The 18,526-nt window shown below is 54.1% G+C and overlaps 2 protein-coding genes and 1 long non-coding RNA gene across 3 annotated transcripts in view; 2 read left to right on the top strand and 1 right to left on the bottom strand.

Moving 5' to 3' along the window:
* Nucleotides 1–18,526, top strand: part of LOC310826287 — a 430,259-nt gene that overhangs the window by 288,264 nt on the left and 123,469 nt on the right. The gene's annotated exons all lie outside the window — the stretch shown is intronic.
* The window catches only part of GCC1 (GRIP and coiled-coil domain containing 1), a 451,035-nt gene that overhangs the window by 354,569 nt on the left and 77,940 nt on the right, over nt 1–18,526 (top strand). The gene's annotated exons all lie outside the window — the stretch shown is intronic.
* SND1 (staphylococcal nuclease and tudor domain containing 1) overlaps nt 1–18,526 on the bottom strand; it is a 228,676-nt gene that overhangs the window by 183,198 nt on the left and 26,952 nt on the right. The window contains exon 10 of the mRNA XM_083700134.1: nt 9,754–9,867. Coding sequence (XP_083556260.1) covers nt 9,754–9,867 — 114 coding nt within the window. The remainder of the gene's footprint in view (nt 1–9,753; nt 9,868–18,526) is intronic.

The raw sequence follows: 18,526 nt of genomic DNA, 5'->3' as shown, positions 1-18,526 counted from the left end.
TACTAGTAGCAAAGAGAGGTTGCAAGCCCCCACTCATGCCCCCCCTCCTGGAGGAAGGTGCCTTCAGGAGCCCCCCTGAAAAGGACCACAGAGTGTGACTAACGGCAAGTGAGAAGCTTCCAGGTTAATTAATTTGCAGCAAGCGTGAGCGTCACGAGAAGAGAACGATCCTCTTTTCAGTGCTGGGGGCAGAAGGCGGCTTCTGCCGTTGCTGCAAGCCAAAGATTCTTGCACCAAATAACCAAGGAGTGGGGGGGGGCAGCATAGTACCCCCACCCACCCCTTGTTTCCTGGGAGGGCTGCCCCTCCTCCTCCTCCTCCTCCGTGGGGCTCGGAGAGCAAAGAGGCTGTTAGCAGGAGCTGGTTGGAGGCGCAGCGATTGCAAGCTGCCCTCTTTGCTGCAGGGAAAGCGGTGGCTTCCCAAGTAAACGCCGGCAATTCTTAAAGCGCTGTGTGATTTGAGACCTTCGGAATTGCTATTTTTAAACCGGCAAGGAGAATAAGCCACCACTCCAGAAGAGGCAGCCTGAAGCAACGGCAGGTAGCGTGGTCAGATGACTGCCAGCTGCCTCCAAAGACTCTGAAAGGAGGACGGCCCCCACCTGAGCCCCCCCCCTCCCTGCAGCCGGGGCCCCTCTGTCTCCCCCGCGGGCGCCAGGCCAGGGCCCCCCGGCTGAGCAAGGGCACAGCCCTGAGAGCGCTAGCCCAGCCCTCGGGCTCTGGAGCCTGGCATCGCCCCACTGCCCCCCTCCCCAGGAAGGAGCCCCTTGGCTGGTGCTGGAGGAAGGAGAGGCGAAGCCATCCTCCGCTCGCTTATTTAAAAGAGGGCTCCCAGCGCCACATAAATATCTTCATAATCAGCAAATGACAGGGCAGGGAAGAGACGGCAATGACGGCTGTTTAATGGAGTTTGGATAAAATACGGCTCTTCCCCAGACTTGCCGGAGCGCAGCCGCCGCCGGTCGGAGCAGGCGGAAGAGAGGGGCAGAAGAATCCGGTGTTTAAGTCAGACGCGCTGCCCGATCCAGCCCAGGGCTTCCCGCACAGACTGGCAGCACCAGCCCGCCCCAGTTGCAAGCAGGGAGCACCCCCAGCTCTGCCCTACAGATGCCACCAGCGGGGATCGACCCTGGCGCCTTCTGCAGGCCAAGCAGGTGTCCTGGGTGCCCTGTTTGAGCGCACACCCTGCAGAGCCAGGAAAAGGCAACGCTGGCCTGGCGCAAGGCTTTCCCAGGGAACAGAGGCCCAGCAATGCACCACTTGGGCACAGGCTGGCAGGCCACACCGGCTGGGCGCCAACTGCAGTGGGGGGGGGGAGCGCCGGAGGGCCCTAGGGAGAGGGGCACTGGAAGTCAGTCCGCTCCTCCCAGCCACCTGCTGCCTCCAAACTCTGCCAGAGAAGTGGGCATCTGGGGAGGGGGGCGTGGGGGCCAGGGACCCACCTCCAGGCGCCCGCCATGGGAGATCTCAGCCGCTCTGACTCCTGCACTCAGATTTCATTTGGCGCAGGGTGACGCAGGCAGGCAGATGAAAGGCGGCAGGAGTTTATTACACCGAATTTTCAGTTTGTCAGTTTCCATCTATGATACCAGAAGCCACTTGCCCTCCCAGGAGCTCAAGACGCTGCGGCAGTGGCAGCACAGAGTCAGGCCAGGCCAGCGCTTGCCCGCTTGGCCAGACAGGCCAGGCCACGGGGGGGGGGGGGGCAATGGACAGGGACCCCATGCCAAGGTGGCAAAGCCCCCTCCTTGCCTTGCACCGGGCTACCCCCGCTGCCTCCCCACGCAAGCCCACAGCCCCCTCCCCAACACTGCCCAGAGTCCCCAGCATCCCCTCAATTCCTTCATCCAAGTTGTTTACAAAGGCGCTGAATGACAACCGGCCCAGGCAGAACCCTGTGCCACTTTTCCCCAGGATGACGAAGAAAGGAGCACTCTTTGGGTTCAGTCAGTCAACCACCTAACTGTGACCTCGTTCCACCCACATTTTACCATATATCGTGGGGGGTTCTTTCAAAAGCCTTGCTGAAATCAAGATATACTATGTCCACAGCGTTCCACTGATCCACCAAGTTTGTAATTCCATCAAATAAAGCAATCAGATTGGTCTGGCTTCATTTTGAGAAACCCACGCTGGGTCTTAGTAATCACAGAGTCCTTTCCTAAGTCCTCACAGACCAACCGTTGAATTCTCTGCTCTAGGACCTTCCCTGGTACCGATGTCAAGCTCACCGGAGTTACCTGGGTCTTCCTCCCCCCCCCCTTTTTGAAGAGGGAGACAACCATTGCCCATCTCCCATCTTCAGGGACCTCATAGACAAAGGCTCTGAAATGAGCTCCTTTAGTCGCCTGGGAGGCAGCTCCTCAGGCCCTGGAGGTGGGAGTCCTGGCCAGCTGAGCAGCAACATTGTAGTAAGGTAAAGGTAAAGGGACCCCTGACCATTAGGTCCAGTCGTGACCGTCTCTGGGGTTGCAGCGCTCATCTCGCTTTATTGGCCGAGGGAGCCGGCGTACAGCTTCTGGGTCATGTGGCCAGCAGGACTAAGCCACTTCTGACGAAACCAGAGCAGCGCACGGAAATGCCATTTACCTTCCCGCCGGAGCGGTACCTATTTATCTACTTGCACTTTGACGTGCTTTTGAACTGCTAGGTGGGCAGGAGCTGGGACCGAGCAACGGGAGCTCACCCCGTCATTGCGGGGATTCAAACCGCCAACCTTCCGATCGGTGAGCCCTAGGCTCTGTGGTTTAACCCACAGCGCCACCCATGTCCCAGCATTATAGTACATCGCATCAAAAGTAATTTATATGTTGCATTTCAGCAGATCAGTTTCTTATCTCTTACCCCAATCACAGACTCAAAGAGGTGTAGAGTCAGAAGGGACCCCAAAGGTCATTCAGTCCAACGCCCTGCAGTTCAGAAATCCCCGATAGAGCATCCCTAACCCTAACCCTCCCTAATAATAATAATAACAATAATTTATTATTTATACCCCGCCCATCTGGCTGGGCTTCCCCAGCCACTCTGGGCAGCGTCCAACAAAATATTAAAATACGGTAATGCATCAAACATTAAAAGCTTCCCTAAACAGGGCTTCCTTCAAATGTCTTCTAAAAGTCTGGTAGTTGTTTTTCTCTTTGACATCTGGTGGGAGGGCGTTTCACAGGGCGGGCGCCACCACCGAGAAGGCCCTCTGCCTGGTTCCCTGTAACTTGGCTTCTTGCAGCAAGGGAATCGCCAGAAGGCTCTTGGAGCTGGACCTCAGGGTCCGGGCAGAACGATGGGGGTGGAGATGCTCCCATGAACGAGAGGCCCCGCCACTTTCTGAATAGACCCACCCTGCAAGGGGCGTCAGGGGCCTCTTCTGACTGAGGCCAAAGGCCAATGAGATTATGGACGTGAGGTCCTCCTGGCCGCAGTTCCTACTCTGAACTGCTTCTCTCCAGACACCTGGCAGCTTTCCTTGTTTCTTGTGCAGAAAATCCAGGGGAGTTTCTCATGGCTGGGAAAGCGCTGGCCTGACCCATTCACACCCCAAGTGGTTATGGACAGGGTTGCCTTAATGACCGCCTGCATGACTTGGCCCCTAGTCTAAGATGAACACCTGAGGCCCCACTGGTGTGTCCAGCAGGGGGGTCGATTAGGCTGGCAAACAGGCTGGGCGGGGCCTTCTCAGTGGTGGCCCCGAAGGAGGAGCCGTATCTTGCTCATTCTCCAAATTATCCCTCGGCACCTCTCAACTCTTCTTTTGCCAAGCCAATGCCTTGCCCCCATCTTCCAGTATGGCGAGGAAGCAGGGCCCAATCCCTTCCCTTTCGTGGTTCACAGCTGGACTCCTGGCTGTCTCCCTCTGCATTCACAGCCCTCTTCTGCCAGCTACCTGTGTCTCCCTGCCCAGAAATCCCGCCCGCTATTCCTGCCGCTCTCTTTGCAGGGCACTTCACCTTCGCCCCCCCTAATCCCTGCCTCCCGCCTGATCTCCACCATCTCTGGCATCAGCCTTACCCGGACTTAATCGCCTCCCGCCTCCTGCAGCCCAGCCAGCACCGTTCCTTATCTCCATCTCTTAAACCTTTTGTCTCTTCACATATGAGCTTCATAATCTCTTTCAATATATGCACAGCAACATTTCAAAGCTTTCTCCCTTCAGGGAAAAACCCGCTAAAAATCCATTGTCTTTAGAGCGGATGAGCTCACCGGGTACTGAGGCACTTCCAAAGCTCCAGGCTGCGCTCCCCCAACGCCCCACGGTTTGGGGGCTTAGCCCCACGCCAGCCCCCAGCGCAAGGGGGCCTCTGGTGTGGAATGACTCCCCTCCATGATTTCGCCACACACACACAGCCTTTCCAAACATTGCTTTTCCCAGGCTCTTGAGAGCATCAAAAGCTGCCTCGCACTGCATGGGGCCATGCTTACCTACACTGACCGGCAGCAGCAGCAAGAGAAGAGCCTGGTTGTGGCAGGATCAGGCCAAGGGGTGCCCCTCTAGTCCAGCATGGGACCAAGCAGAAGCCTCCTCCATCACCCTCTGCTGCAAGCAGCCTGGCTCCCTGGGCGGCCCCACACTGTGTGTGTTACAGCAGCCAAGAAAAGGCAAGAAAATACTGCAAGGCATGCAGAAGCAGAGGGGAGAGGCGTTTCCCTCCAGCTCTACTAACAGGAAAACGTGAAGCCTTCCCGTGGAGCTGAAGGCTGGAAGAGTCAGGACAAATAAAAGCTTGGCTGAAACTGCGGAACTCCTTGCCACAAGAGGCAGCAACGGCCTCCAAGCTCTCCTTCCGGTGGGCTCTCCTTCCTTGGAGGTTTTTCAGCAGGGGCTGGGTGGCCACCTGTCAGGGATGACTCTGGAGACATTCCTGGTGGGAGGGGTTGGACTAGATGACCCTCGGGGTCCCTTCTGATTCTACAATTCTATGAAAATGTGACAAAATCATGGAGGGGGGCGGCTGTCGATGGCTGCATCATTATCTATATTTTAGGCTCCAGGAGAAAACAATCCGCTTCCGCCAAGCCTTTGGCTGACTGATATTCCACATCCTTTTAAACGTGGTGGGGTTTTATTTGGGGGGGGTTACTGTTCTGTTGCTTCTCTTCTATTTACTTGTGCTTTTTTGTTTATCTCATGAACTGCCCTGAGACCTTTTGATGAAGGGCGGTACATCAACCTAACAAAGAAAACAAAATTTTAAAAACGCCAGCCACGTTGCCTCTGCTCTGCATCCAGGCTAGAGGCAGCAATGTTCAGGATACCTGGAAACGGCGGTGGGATCCTGCCTGCGTCTGCTGGGTCAAAACATCCACGCAGCTGCCTTGGCAAAACCAGCAAGCGGGATTCAAGCCCCATCCCAGCCCGAGTGCCCAGCTTGTAGGTTTCCATGATAACTGGAGAGGGGAGAGACTCCTCCACCCTCCAGTCCCTGCTTCTCAATTTCTACTGTATTATTTTATGTTCTGCGGCTTGCCGTAGTTTTATTGATTGCAGTTTAGAAATTATTTATTGCAATTGTTAAGAGTGGATTTCTGTTTAATTTTTATATGCTGGTATTATTATTCTATACTATTCTGATGATTGTTGAATATTACTTTGTTTGATGTAGGTTGCTTATATTAAAGTTCTGTTTTATTATCACACTTTTGTACAGTCATACCTCGGGATAAATGTGCTTCAGGTTAAATATTTTCGGGTTGCACTCCGCGGTGACCCGGAAGTACCAGAGCGCTTTACTTCTGGGTTTCGCCATGTGCGCATGGGCAGACGGTCAAAATGACATCACGCGCATGCGCAGAAGTGGCGAAACGCAACCCGCACATGCACAGATGTGCGGACGCAGGTTGCGTTCGCTTCAGGATGCGAACAGGGCTCTGGAACGGATCCCTTCGCATCCAGAGGTACCACTGTATTAGATTGCTATAAGGCAGGGGTCAGCAAAGTTTACCTTGCCTGGGCCAGTTCACTCCAGCGGAGATCCCTCCGTGGGCCAGACTGTGCATGAGTGCCCATGATTTCTGGTGTCTGCGCATTTTCCGGCGTCTGCGATTTCCGGTGCCGCAGAAGCGAGTGCCCGTGCCACGCTGTGCCAGTTTAGCTCAGCGGGCGGTGACTCACCAAGTGGGCAGCTTGGTTTGGGGGGCAGCTTGTGGGCTGGTTAAACGACCCCCGTGAGCCACTTGTGGCTCATGGGCCTTAGGTTGCCGAACCCTGTTAGAAGGTGTACATTCTTTGTTTCTTCAGCTTGTAAACCGCCTTGGGTATAGAAAGAGAGTATACAAATTAAGTGTGGTGATGACAAATTGGAGAACAGGAGGATGGCCCCCTTTGGCCTGATACAAAAGGCGATTCATGTTCTTATGGAGAAACTCTGGGCAAACCGACTGAGGTCTAGAAGACCCTCCCTCCAGAAGCCGCCACAGGCCCAGTTCCCCACCCGCAAAATCCCCCTTCCAGCCCTCCTTCCACTCCTGCAGGAATTAATGTCTCGTTACGTTCCGGGCCAAAACACAAGCGAGCGCCAGGCATGCTCAAATAGCTCCTGCCCTCCAATTATCCTCATCCTCCTCTCACGACCACGGGGGCTGCTCCTCGCTGCACCTCCTTCGCTGACCCTCCCAAGCCACAAAAGCGGGTGAAGGAACCTCAGCGCAGCGCCCGGCGCCGAATTTCCACGGAAGCCTCGTGGCAGCGGGATGAGCGGATGCTGCTGAGAGGCCCTTGGAAACCTCCCGGTTCCTAATCCAAGCGGGACGGAGACAGAGAACTCCTTCCAAAAAGCAGCCGCTGATCTGCATGTGCAAAACTCCCTTGCTCCGGTGAGATTTGCACACTGGAGTGATTTGTACGCCTGGGGCACTGTGAGGTCAGAGAGAGGCAATGGCAAAGGCCAAAGTCTCTTTCGGCAGGAGAGCCCAGTGGTGGCAGCGATGCGGCTTCTATGAGAGAGTCCAGTGGGGCCCACACACTGCAAGGGGCCTCAGGCTCCCGCTGAAAAATTGCTATTTTTTATTTATTTTAAAAGGGGTAATTTGCTTTGAGAACCCCGCAGCTTTGGCCACTGGGCAAGAGAACAATGGACTGTAATTGCACAAATTAGATCATCTGCTCCTTGCCAGGGAACAGGGAGGGATAGAGGACCTTTCCTAACACAAGGCTCCATCTCCTTGCGGCGAGGGAGTCTTGGGGAGGGGCACACAATGCGCACCCCTCCCTCACCCCACCCCGCCCTCCTTTTCTGGCATTTGGCCCCCACTGCGCTCCCCACAACCAGACTTCCCCCCTCACTCAGCCCATCCTCACATTAAATGGGGCTTTAAAAAAGGTCCCCCTGTGAACAACGGAGCTTTTAAAAATAAAATTGTGGGTTGCATGCAGCCCCGAGGGGGAGGCTGCGAGGACCAGAAGTATCTGTCCATGTTGGGTAATACTCAAAGCAGCTCTCGATAAACACCCAGCGGCAGCCAAGGACACGGAAAGCAATAAACGAATCGAGAAGAAACCATTCAAAAGGGCCTGAAAAGACAAGGGGCAAAACAGGCTTCCATTCTCGCTTTCTCCTCCCGTCTCCACATGCCCCCCCCCCCTTGAACCTTCAAAAACCGCTCCGGAGGGATGGAGCACATCTGGGTGGGGGGCACACGGAGGCAGGAGAGGAAGGGGGAGCCCCCCCCCCGGGGGGAGCAGAGCTCCGCAGCCCAATAAAGGCAGCCTTTATGAAGAAAATTTATCTCCCAATATAGCCAAATCTCGACTTGTGATGGAGCCTCCAGAACAGCGAAGGCCTGCAGTGGAGGGGGGGAGGCAGCGCGGAGACCGGCCTCTGCCAAGGAAGACCCCCCCAGCCCCTCTCTCCCGCTGGAGGCAGGCAGGGCAGCTCACCAGACAAGCATTGGGGAAAGATGGGGATCCCAAAACTCGGAGACTTATTTCCAAGGCTTTTCGTGGTTCTCTATCCTTTGCTGTTTTTCAGTTTAAACGGCACGGGGTGCTTTTCAGGCAGAAGAACGCGAATAAACTCATGAATCAGAAAACCTAGGGACCAAGAGCAGGCGAGGACCCCTAAGCCATCGCCTGCGGCAACAGACAAAAACCTAAATCCAACTAACTCAGTGCCAGCGTAACAGAATCATTTCTCCCACAATTTCTAGGTCTCTTACGTTGAAACCCAGCCACCAAGGTGAGATGCAACCTTAAATCAATGACTTCCCTTCTTCTCTTTCCGTGGTTCATTTTGCGTACCATCCATCCCTGAATATTTTACCTAAACTAAACCACTCAGTTATCCATTGGTACAACCATCAGAACTTACTTCCACTCAATGCTACCGGCGTTTTTAAACGAACACAATTCTTCTTTGGTTGGGACCTCGCTCGTTTTCCATTTGGGGGCTAACAAAACACGGGTCGCCGTAGTGGCAGACATAAATAGTCTTTTCTGAATTTCCCTCTGAATTATCCCCAACAAAAAGGACTCTGGTCATTTTTGGAATGGTACTTTTAAACACTTTTTCCCAATGATTTATACAGTGGACTCTTGCGTTGTTACCTTCGGGTAACGCAATCCTCGAGTTGCGAACACGGCAAACCCAGAATTGTATACTTCCAGGCTTTGCCGTGCGCACATGCGCAAAAGCGCACAGTCACGCAGTGCACGTGCGCAGAAGGGAGACTCCGGCTACAAAATTTTGGGGATACAGCCAGGCCTCCGGAACAGATTCTGTTCGTAAGCGGAGGTACCACTGTACAGTCATATCTCATGTTACGTTTCCTTCAGGTTGTGGGTTTTCAGGTTGCATCCCACGGCGTCCCAGAAGTAACAGAACACTGCTTGCGCATGCGCAGAGGTGCTAAATAACGTCACGTGCATGCGCAGAAGCAGCGAATTGCAACCCGCGCACGCGCAGATGCGGGTTGCATTTTTTTCAGGTTGCGAACGGGCCTCTGGAACGTATCCCTGTACCACCAATACCCTTTCACCCTTTGACAAGTCCACCACATATGATAAAACGTACCCTCAACCTCATTACATCTCATTAAAGGGCTTTGCTGAGATTCCTCACCTGCTGGGGGCTGGAATGGATGATCCTTGCTCTACCTTCCCACTCGACCAATCTATGGTTTTATGGCCTTCCTCTCCAGGCCAGGCATGCGCAGTCTGTTTCGAGGCCCCCAGCCAACCATCCCTCCGCCTTTTCTCAGCCCAACGGGGTGGGGAGACGGAGGACCCAGGCTTCGTTCTCAGGAGGAAAAGGAGGCTGCCCTCCCCCCCCCCAGCCAAGCGGAAGACCACCCTCAAGGATTCCCAGGGCTCACAAGCCACGGCTGCCACTGGTGACGGACAGAGAAAGCCGCCCTGAGCTCCTCGCCAGAGCAGCAGGAGAGCAACCAGCACAAAAAGCTCGACAAAACTGTAGGGTCCCCACAGCAATAATCCAGAAAGACTCGGCAGAGACTCCGCTGCCAGCCACACATCCCTTTCCAAAGCCGAGCTCTGGGGTCACTTGGAACAAACATCTACGGTTCTTGGGCCCACTCGTGGCAGTGGAGAGACTGGGGCATGGGGGGGGGGCAGGAAGCAATGGGGCAAACAGTGGGCAGTCCCTCCTCTCCCCAAAACTGCCCCTCTGCAGACAGAGGCTCTCCTGGATATGGGACGACACACAAGAAAGTGGGGTTTGAGCCAGCCGCGCAGGCACTCTCCTCCCCTCGCCCAACAGACGCAGCCTCCCCCCCTGCAGGAGCCCTTCCCCAGGCGCAGCCTACCTGGGTGCCTTCGCCTTCCAGCCGAGGGGGGCGGATGCTGGAGAGGTGGACCGTTTTGTAGTCGCCCGAGTTGAGCTTCACCACGATGGCGTCTGCGTTCAGCACCTGCATCACCTGCAGGAGGAGAGGAGCAAAGCCAGAGGTCAGAACCGGCCGGCAGCCATGGCTTGGGAGAGGAGGGGATCAGGGGTTCATTTTGCTCTTGCTCTTGTTTTTATTACGCATTGTGTGTTTTCGTTTTCTGAACCACCCTGAGATCCATGGATGGGCAGCACATCTTGGAGCTCCCAGGTCTCAAGGAGCTTAGGCTGGCCTCGACCAGAGCCAGGGCCTTTTCAGCTGTGGCCCCAGCCTGGTGGAACGCTCTGTTGCAAGAGACCAGGGCCCTGTGGGACTTGACATCTTTCCGCAGGGCCTGCAAGATGGAGCTGTTCCACTAGGCCTTTGGTCAGGGCTCAGTCTGACCCCCCCTCTCCTTTTACAAGACCCTGCATATAAGTGGCCTCTCTAACTCTTCTCATACAAATAGCTGAGCCTGGTGAGTACTTCGGGTTCCCAACCCCTATAGTTATAATCTGCGGGGAGCCATCTGATCTTATTTTAATTTTAATCCGATTTTAAGCTGTATTTCAGTTGATTGCTGAATTTTATGTCTTAATGTATTTTGATTACAGGCAGGTAGCCATGTTGGTCTGCTATAGTCGAAACAAAATAAAAAAATCCAGTAGCACCTTAGAGACCAACTAAGTTTGTTATTGGTATGAGCTTTTGTGTGCATGCACACTTCTTCAGATACACTGAAACAGAAGTCACCAGACCTTTATATATCGTGGGAGGGTGCGGTGGGGTTTTTCTCAGAAGGGTACTCCTACTTCCATCTCACCCCTCGCTTTTTTTCTGTAAGGCCAATTGCAGTCGTTAAGAGTCGTCAACAGGCTCATCACAGCTATCTGCCAACCACCCATTCCCACCACCCTTCTGAGTAATACCCCTCCCCACCCTCTCACTATATATAAGGGTCTGGTGAATTCTGTTTCAGTGTATCTGAAGAAGTGTGCATACACACGAAAGCTCATGTATTTTGATGTTAGCCGCCCTGAGCCTGGTTCTGGCCAGGGAGGGTGGCATATAAATCATTTTCTTCTTCTTCTTCTTCTTCTTCTTCTTCTTCTTCTTCTTCTTCCAATGTAATGCAACACAACACAACACAACACAGCCTTGTGGTCCACAGCCAGACTCAATGCCCCGTTGCCCTGCAGAGATTTGCACTCAGCTCGTTCCCTGAATGGTGAAACCCTCTTTTGGAGCAGCCGCGTCCAGACAGGGCGGGGAACCGAGGTGCTTTGCCTCTGCCAGAGCTTCTCCTGGGGTCTCCTCGTGAGGAGCAGCGCCTGGAACCCCAACCACAGAGCCCCAGAGGCGCCACGTGATCTCCGCTGGGGCTGAGAGCATTGGTTTCAAAGGAACCTCTCAACGCTCCTCTTTCTGCATTCGTGTTATCACTCCGTTTTTTAAATGCTTGTGAAATGCTTTCCAAAAGCTTTCCAAATGACTTTGTTTTACAGTAAATTACTACCGTAAATTACTACTTCAAAGCGCTGCGCTGCTCAAAGCACAGGCAGCTATTTCCATATTCCTGACGAGAGGAAAGGAGGAGAACGGGAGCAGAGAGACAGGACAGGCCGACACGGAGGCTGTGCTCTGTGGCCCTCGGCTCTGGCACCTGCACCCACCAGCCCCCACCAGCCCCTCTGAGGGCACCCAAGGGAGAAGAGATGCAGGACCAAGCCCAGCAGACCCAAGCCACACTCCCCAGCGTTCTGGTATTATACAGCTGCAGCTTTAAAGGCGGGATTGGAACCCGTGGCCCACCGGATGCAGCAGCAGAACAACAACATCCCTGCCCAAAGTAGTCGAGATTCCTAACACTGCAAGGGGCTGGACCAGATGACCCCCGGGACCCCCACGAATCTCACATGGCTTCCCCATCTCCGGGCTTTGGAATTAGAGTTGAATTACTGATAGGGGTTTTTCATTTTTAAAAAATGATGTGTTGCTAGTCTCCATTTGCCCTGGAATAAATAGTGTGCCGGCAAGCATGTGCTCCACCCCCCACCTCAAACCTCCCCTGCCCCCCCCACACCAAGCCAGCCCCCTCCGGCCACAAGGGAGACCAGAAGAGCCAGCAGAGATGGGCTCCACGCTCCTCTACAGGCCAGAGGGGCAAACTGATTCCCTCCCGCTGCGCCAATGATTCTGGGTGCCTCCCCAAGAGGCCAAAAGGGACTCCCCTGTTAGAATTCCTGCTCCGTGATTGCAGTTATGGGATTGTTGTCTATCACATGACGGTGTATGTTTCGACTCCACAGTGGGAAGAGACAGAGAGAGGATGTTTGTGTTCCTGTGTTCCGTGAAGTGGGACTATTGTCCTTTGTTTTTTGTCTTTCCTGTCTGATGCTAGAGAGAGGGAGCCATGTTGCAGTGCTCCATGTGTGTTTTGATGTAAATAAAGTAGATTAGCCAAAATGCTGAGTTGCTGAGGTCTGTTACGCAAGCTGCGCAGACTCTGCGGATCCCTAAGTGTGCCGGTGTCGGTTGGCATCGGTTGCTGTGATGTTCGGGCAGAAGAAAGCTTTCGAAGTTCAAAAAAGAACGACCAGGAGGGAGAGAACATGCCAGTCGGGCAGGTGTCTCTACCAGGGTCCTACTCGGGTGTAGACTGAACTCCTGACATCCGCACCCCTCGCACCTTCTGGGGCTGGGAGTCTCATTTCTGGCATGTCGAAGTCCCTCCCCAATATTGCAGCATTCAGAGGAGTCTGCCTGGATCAGGCCCACCGAGTCCAGCATCCTCTTCTGCCCATGAAAGGAAACCCGCAAGCAGGATCCGAGAACAAGAGCCCTTTCCGCTCTTGCCGTTTCCAGAAAGTCACATCCAGAGAGGCATTGGAGGGCAGAGCAGAGCCGTCTTGGCTAGGAGCCATCAACAGCCCTCTCTGCCTCTTTCAGAGCCACCCACTTGGGCGGCACCCACTGCTTCCAGTGGGAGGGAGTTCCACAGTTTAACGATGGCCTGGGTGAGGAAGGAGGAGGATGCTGTCCAGCCAAAGTTAGCAGAAGGTACCCATAAGCTGAGAAGACCCAAAATGTAGCTGCAGCATTGGGGGCTCACCGTGCCCGCTGCCCACTCCCCGCTACCCACCACAGACCTTGGGGGGCTCTCCCCCCGGGACGCCCCTGAAGCTACCTGCCTGTGTCCGCCCCCCCCCCCCCGGGCCCGCCAGCTCCCATCATCCAGCCACCAAGACTCAGAAACCAAGCAGAATCGGAAGCCCACGGCTCCCAGCAGCTGCCCTCCAGCCAGTCGCAAGCAGGAAAAGGGGGGGCCATTAGGGGAGCAGATCCTGCCCCACCTTCCCCCCCAACCTGGCAGAGAGCAGCAAGTGCCCCTAATGTGCCTCTCAAGAGCATCATGAAGATTGATTTGCGCTGGGGGGGCCGCGGCTGGGGCTGCCCGCTCGCACTCAGAGCTCTCCGGCATCTGTCCTGATTTTCCTTGTCACTCGTAATTCGTGGAGAGGCAGAGAGGGACCCAAAATTGACACTCCAGGATTGGGCGGCCCAGGGGGCTTTGCGCCGCGCCTTCCTCTGCCGCCAAATTAAGTGGCTTTTAGAGGCAGCAGGAGGAACAGAACACACACAAACACACACACACACAAACCACACAGAAGAGCAGAAGAGAGATTGCAGGATCAGGCCGACGGCCCTTCTTTCTCACACAATGGGAAGCAGAGGCCTGGAAGCAAGGGGGGTCTAGGAGCAATCGTGGGGTGGAAGGGACCCCCAGAGTCATCTAGTCCAACCCCCTGCGACGCAGGAATCCCAGCTGGAGAATCACTAGGCAAATTCCTTAATCCGAGGCACAAAGGAGGCGAAAGGGCCACGGAGAAGCAGAGCTGGAGCCAGCGGAGACTGGCAAAGGACCAGCTCCCTCCTGCCCGCTTGCAGGCAGAAATGGGCACCTGGGGCAACAAAAGCTAATGCCCAAACAAAGGAAGATGTCTTCCAGGTGCCACAGAGTTCTGCCGAGTCTTTCTTGAGAGGACAGCGCTTGGAAGACCAGCCGATGCCTCGTGCCACTGACCGCCTTCTTGATGCCAGCACTGAGTTTTCCTCCATATCCTTCTTCTTGTTTGGCAATCCCTTGTAGTCAAGTAAGATTGTCTTCCATAAACACAGTTTTAACACTGGGTCCGTAAGTGACTGTGGAGGCTAATTCTGGATCCACACGTCCTTCCACAGTGGGGACATTGGTTTCCGGGAGGGAGTTGATCACAGTGTGGATTTGCCAAGTGTGCTTTCCTCTTAGCACATTTCCCCCTTGCGTCCTGAGTTTGAGTGTCTTCAAAGCCCTTGACACCTTTGGTCAAGGCTGTTCTCCAACTGGAGCACTCGCAGGCCAGTGTTTATTTGTCAGTGTTTATAAGACATTTTTAAAAATTTGCCTTGAGACAGTCTTTAAACCTCTTTTGTTGACCACCAACATTATGCTTCCCATTTACAGATAGGTAGCCGTGTTGGTCTGCCATAGTCAAAACAAAAAAATTTCCTTCCAGTAGCACCTTAAAGACCAACTAAGGTAGTTCTTGGTATGAGCTTTCGTGTGCATGCAGATCTGAAGAAGTGTGCATGCACACGAAAGCTCATACCAAGAACTGACTTAGTTGGTCTTTAAGGTGCTACTGGAAGGAATTTTTTTTGTTTTGATTATGCTTCCCATGTTCAAGTTCAGAATAGAGTAGTTGGTTTGGAAGATGATAATCAGGCAATAATCACTACATTTTTTTAAGACCTGCCTTGAGACAGTCTTTCCTTAAACCTCTTTCGTTGACCACCATGCCAGCCTCTGCCATAAACAGCTGCCTGCAATTCCAGCAGTGCAGGGGTTGGAGTAGATGACCCCTGGGGTCCCTTCCAACTGTACTAGCAGGCGCACGTGCGCAGACAGGCGAGCGACTCGGCTGAGGCAGGGAAGGGGGGCACCTCCCAAGCCCCCCACTCCGCCGGCTGCCCCCTCAGCGTCCACCACGACTCAGCAGCCCAGGGGCTCACGGCAGAACGGAGCCAACCTGGAGGTTCCAGGGGTCGCTCCTTGCATGAGAACCCCGCAGAGCCCCTGCCAGCTAGTGCAGGCGGCCCAGCGGCCCGACTCTGCGCCCAGCAGCTCCCCCTGCTCCTGCTCCCCCCCTTACTTGGCAGCCTTCATGGCTAAAGAGCGTTTTTGCCCGGCGGCGAAAGCCAGACACCTTCCGACAAGCTCAGCGGCCGAGCGCTTGGTGGGCACCTCTCCTCCAGGGACCATATGGTGGGAAAGAGCTGCCCTCAGCAGAAAGGAGGGCGAGGGGGGGCTGGCAGGGGGGCCGGCGTGGCAGCCGCGAAGGCAGGCCGCCTAATCGTTCTGAAGGGAACAGGCTGCTGAGCTGAGCGGAGGAGACAAGGAGACTCTCCGGCCGTGGAGAGAGGCTGCCAAGGAGGCTGGCTCAGCAGGGAGGCAGGCGGGGGCCGGGGGGGCCCTCACCCACCCGCAGGCTCCAGGTAGGAGCTGGGGAAGGCGCAGTCAGAGGCCCCCACCGCTTCCCTGGGTGCAGGAGGAGGGGGTGAAGGGGACCTCACACTCCCCAGAGCAACTACCCAAAGATGCGCTGCTGCAAGAAACTTCAGACTCTCTTCCCTTCCGTTTTTAAGCAGCGGTTGGGTGGCCACCCATCCCAGGTGCTTTGGCCAAGATTCCTGGCATTGGAGGGGGCTGGACTGGATGGCCTTTGGGGGTCCCTTCCAACTCTGTAATTCCATGATTCTGTGTTGTTGAGCTACAGAGAAAGGTTTCTGGGGAAGCCCAGCCAGATAGGCGGGGTATAAAGAATAAATTATTAGCTATTAGTTACAGATAGGTAGCCGTGTTGGTCTGCCATAGTCAAAACAGAATAAAAAAATTCCTTCCAGTAGCACCTTAAAGACCAACTTTAAGTCTTTAAGGTGCTACTGGAAGGAATTTTTTTTATTTTGTTTTTATTAGCTATTATTATTATTATTATTATTTCACTGTTTAGGACTTCCTGACTTTGAAACAAAGAGGGCATCTCAGAAAGGTATAAATTGATGTGTGTTGTGGAGAAAGGGACGTTTTCCTCCAGGAATGAGAAGCGGGGGCCGTCCAAGGAGGATTCAGGGCAGCCGAAATAAAGTCCTTCTTCGCACAGCACAGAATTAAAGCTACAGGATTTGCAGTCGGACCCTCAAATTTAAGAGGGGATTAGGCAAATCTTACCTAGGCAAATCGAGGAGGCGGGGGGGGGGGCCTTCTCCGTGGCCTCGGCTGGGGGGGGGGGCTCTGTCCTATCAACAATGTTGGAGGACTTTAGGAGGCCAAAATGGCTATTATGGCCATTCTCTGCCTCTACAGCCGAAAGCGGAAAATGTTCCTATTTGCCAGACGCTGAGAAGTGCAGGAGGGGAGAGCTGTGGGCTTCCCATCGTGGGCATCCTGGGCCTCATCCTGCAGGCTCCGCTTAGGTGGCTGCAGGAGTGCGGCTCCTGCACTCGTGTCTGGATACGAAGGGACCAGGACGCTTCCAGGAGATGTCTTCAAAGAGGGCAGAATTTGACTCGCAAGGGGAGTTCCTGCACCCGCTCCTTGAGACGTGGGATTTGGCCAAAGGTCACCCGCCTTGGCTGCCTCCTGCCTGGACTAATGTGCTCTCTGTTCGGCTGCCTCTTAAAAGGGCCCAGAAATGTCAGCTGGCTCTTAGAGCTGCAGCCGGACAGTCGACCAGGGCTGAGGGAGAGGGAGCAAACCTCTCCCTTGTCAAAACAGCTCCACTGGGCCGCCAGTCTCCTCCCAGGCACAATGCAGTCTTGGTTATGGCCAAAAGCCCTTCACAGCTCAGATCCAGCCCATCTGAAAGACCCTCTCCTCCCAGATGAACCTGCCGGGCTCTGAGATCTTTAGGGGGGGGCCTTCTCTCAGGCCGATGCCCCTCACAATCCTGCTGGGTGGGGGCGCAGGAGAGGGCCTTATCGGTGGTGGCTTCTCTCAGGCATCTTTGGAACTCCCTGCCAAGGGAAGTCAGACTGACTCCCTCCTTGCTCTCCTTCTTCCAGCAGGGGAAGACTTTCTTGTTCCCAGAGGCCTTTCAGAACCGACTGCTTTTAACAAAAGGGCTGGTGCTGTGATGGTTTTATTGTAATTATCTGTATGTTTTAATACCTCTTACACACACATACACACATATATACAGACATACATTCCATTAGTGTTTAATAGTTCTTAATTGCTGCTTTTTGTACTATGTTTTTGGTGCTGTGGGTTAAACCACAGAGCCTAGGACTTGCTGATCAGGAGGTCGGCGGTTCGAATCCCTGCGACGGGGTGAGCTTCCGTTGCTCGGTCCCTGCTCCTGCCCACCTAGCAGTTCGAAAGCACGTCAAAGTGCAAGTAGGTAAATAGGTACCACTCTGGCGGGAAGGTAAACGGTGTTTCCGTGCGCTGCTCTGGTTCGCCAGAAGTGGCTTAGTCCTGCTGGCCACATGACCCGGAAGCTGTACGCCGGCTCCCTCGGCCAGTAAAGCGAGATGAGCGCTGCAACCCCAGAGTCGGCCACAACTGGACCTAATGGTCAGGGGTCCCTTTACCTTTACCTTTACTTTAGCTACAAGCCATGTTGAGTCCCGGTCACGGAAAAACTCAACATTTATTTATTATTATTATTATTATTATTATTATTATTATTATTATTATTATTCCTTGTGAGCATAGAGGATGAGGAGCCAGAGGAAGACATGCTTTCCACAAAGTCTGAGGCCCCATTTCCATCCTGGATGCTGGACCAAGGAGCGAGCCTTGTTCCCGCGCTCAGCCAGATGGGCCAAGGGCACCACCTAGCGACCGTTCCCAAAACCTCACTTCAGGACGGCTTCACGGCGATCTGAGCCCGGCTCCTTCTGCTTCTGGAGCACCCAAGGAGGAGCTGGCGGGTGGGCACCCAGATGCATCAAACAGAAGTAGCAAGACTGGGGGGCGCGGCTGGAGATATGCCTGTACACACACAAACCTGCCACCCAAAAAGAGGTGGGCGGGCAGGGGCACAAATGATCTCCCTGCACAGAGTTTGTCTGGGAGAAAACCTCTGGGAGAGGGGGATTGTAAGGCAGGAGGTTCCTCGAGCCTCAGCTGTTGATGCCCCAAACGCTTCGAGGACAGATGGCTGCAATGCCCTCAGCCTGGTGCGGCTCCTGAAGACGGGCCAGGAAATAAATAAATAAATAAATAAATAAATAAATAAAATTTATTTATAACCTGCCCTCCCCAGCCAAGACCAGGCTCAGGGCAGCTAACAACTGATATAAAAACAAATTGATTGAAATACAACTTATAAACAAGATTAAAATACAACATTAAAACATTAAAATGCAGCCTCATTTCAATGGAAACTCAAATCAAAAACTTTTTTGGGGGATGAAAACATCAGGTCGTCACCAAGGCTAACTATCCAGACTGGTCCTACGTGGGCCAGAAAAAAGTCCCCAGATAGGAGTTCCATCAAAGAAAAAGAAAGGAAAAAGGAAAGAGGGGAAGGGGATCAAGTGGATTCCAAGCCAAAGGCCAGGCAGAACAACTCTGTCTTACAGGCCCTGCGGAAAGAAATCAGATCCTGCAGGGCCCTGGTCTCATGAGGCAGAGCGTTCCACCAAGCCGGAGCCAGAGTTGAAAAGG

Source organism: Podarcis gaigeae, assembly GCF_964106915.1.
Source record: "Podarcis gaigeae genome assembly, chromosome: 10".
NCBI classification, from domain to species: Eukaryota; Metazoa; Chordata; class Lepidosauria; order Squamata; family Lacertidae; genus Podarcis; species Podarcis gaigeae.
Note: the sequence above shows the minus strand (reverse complement) of the source record. Positions and strands in the feature narration are given on the sequence as shown.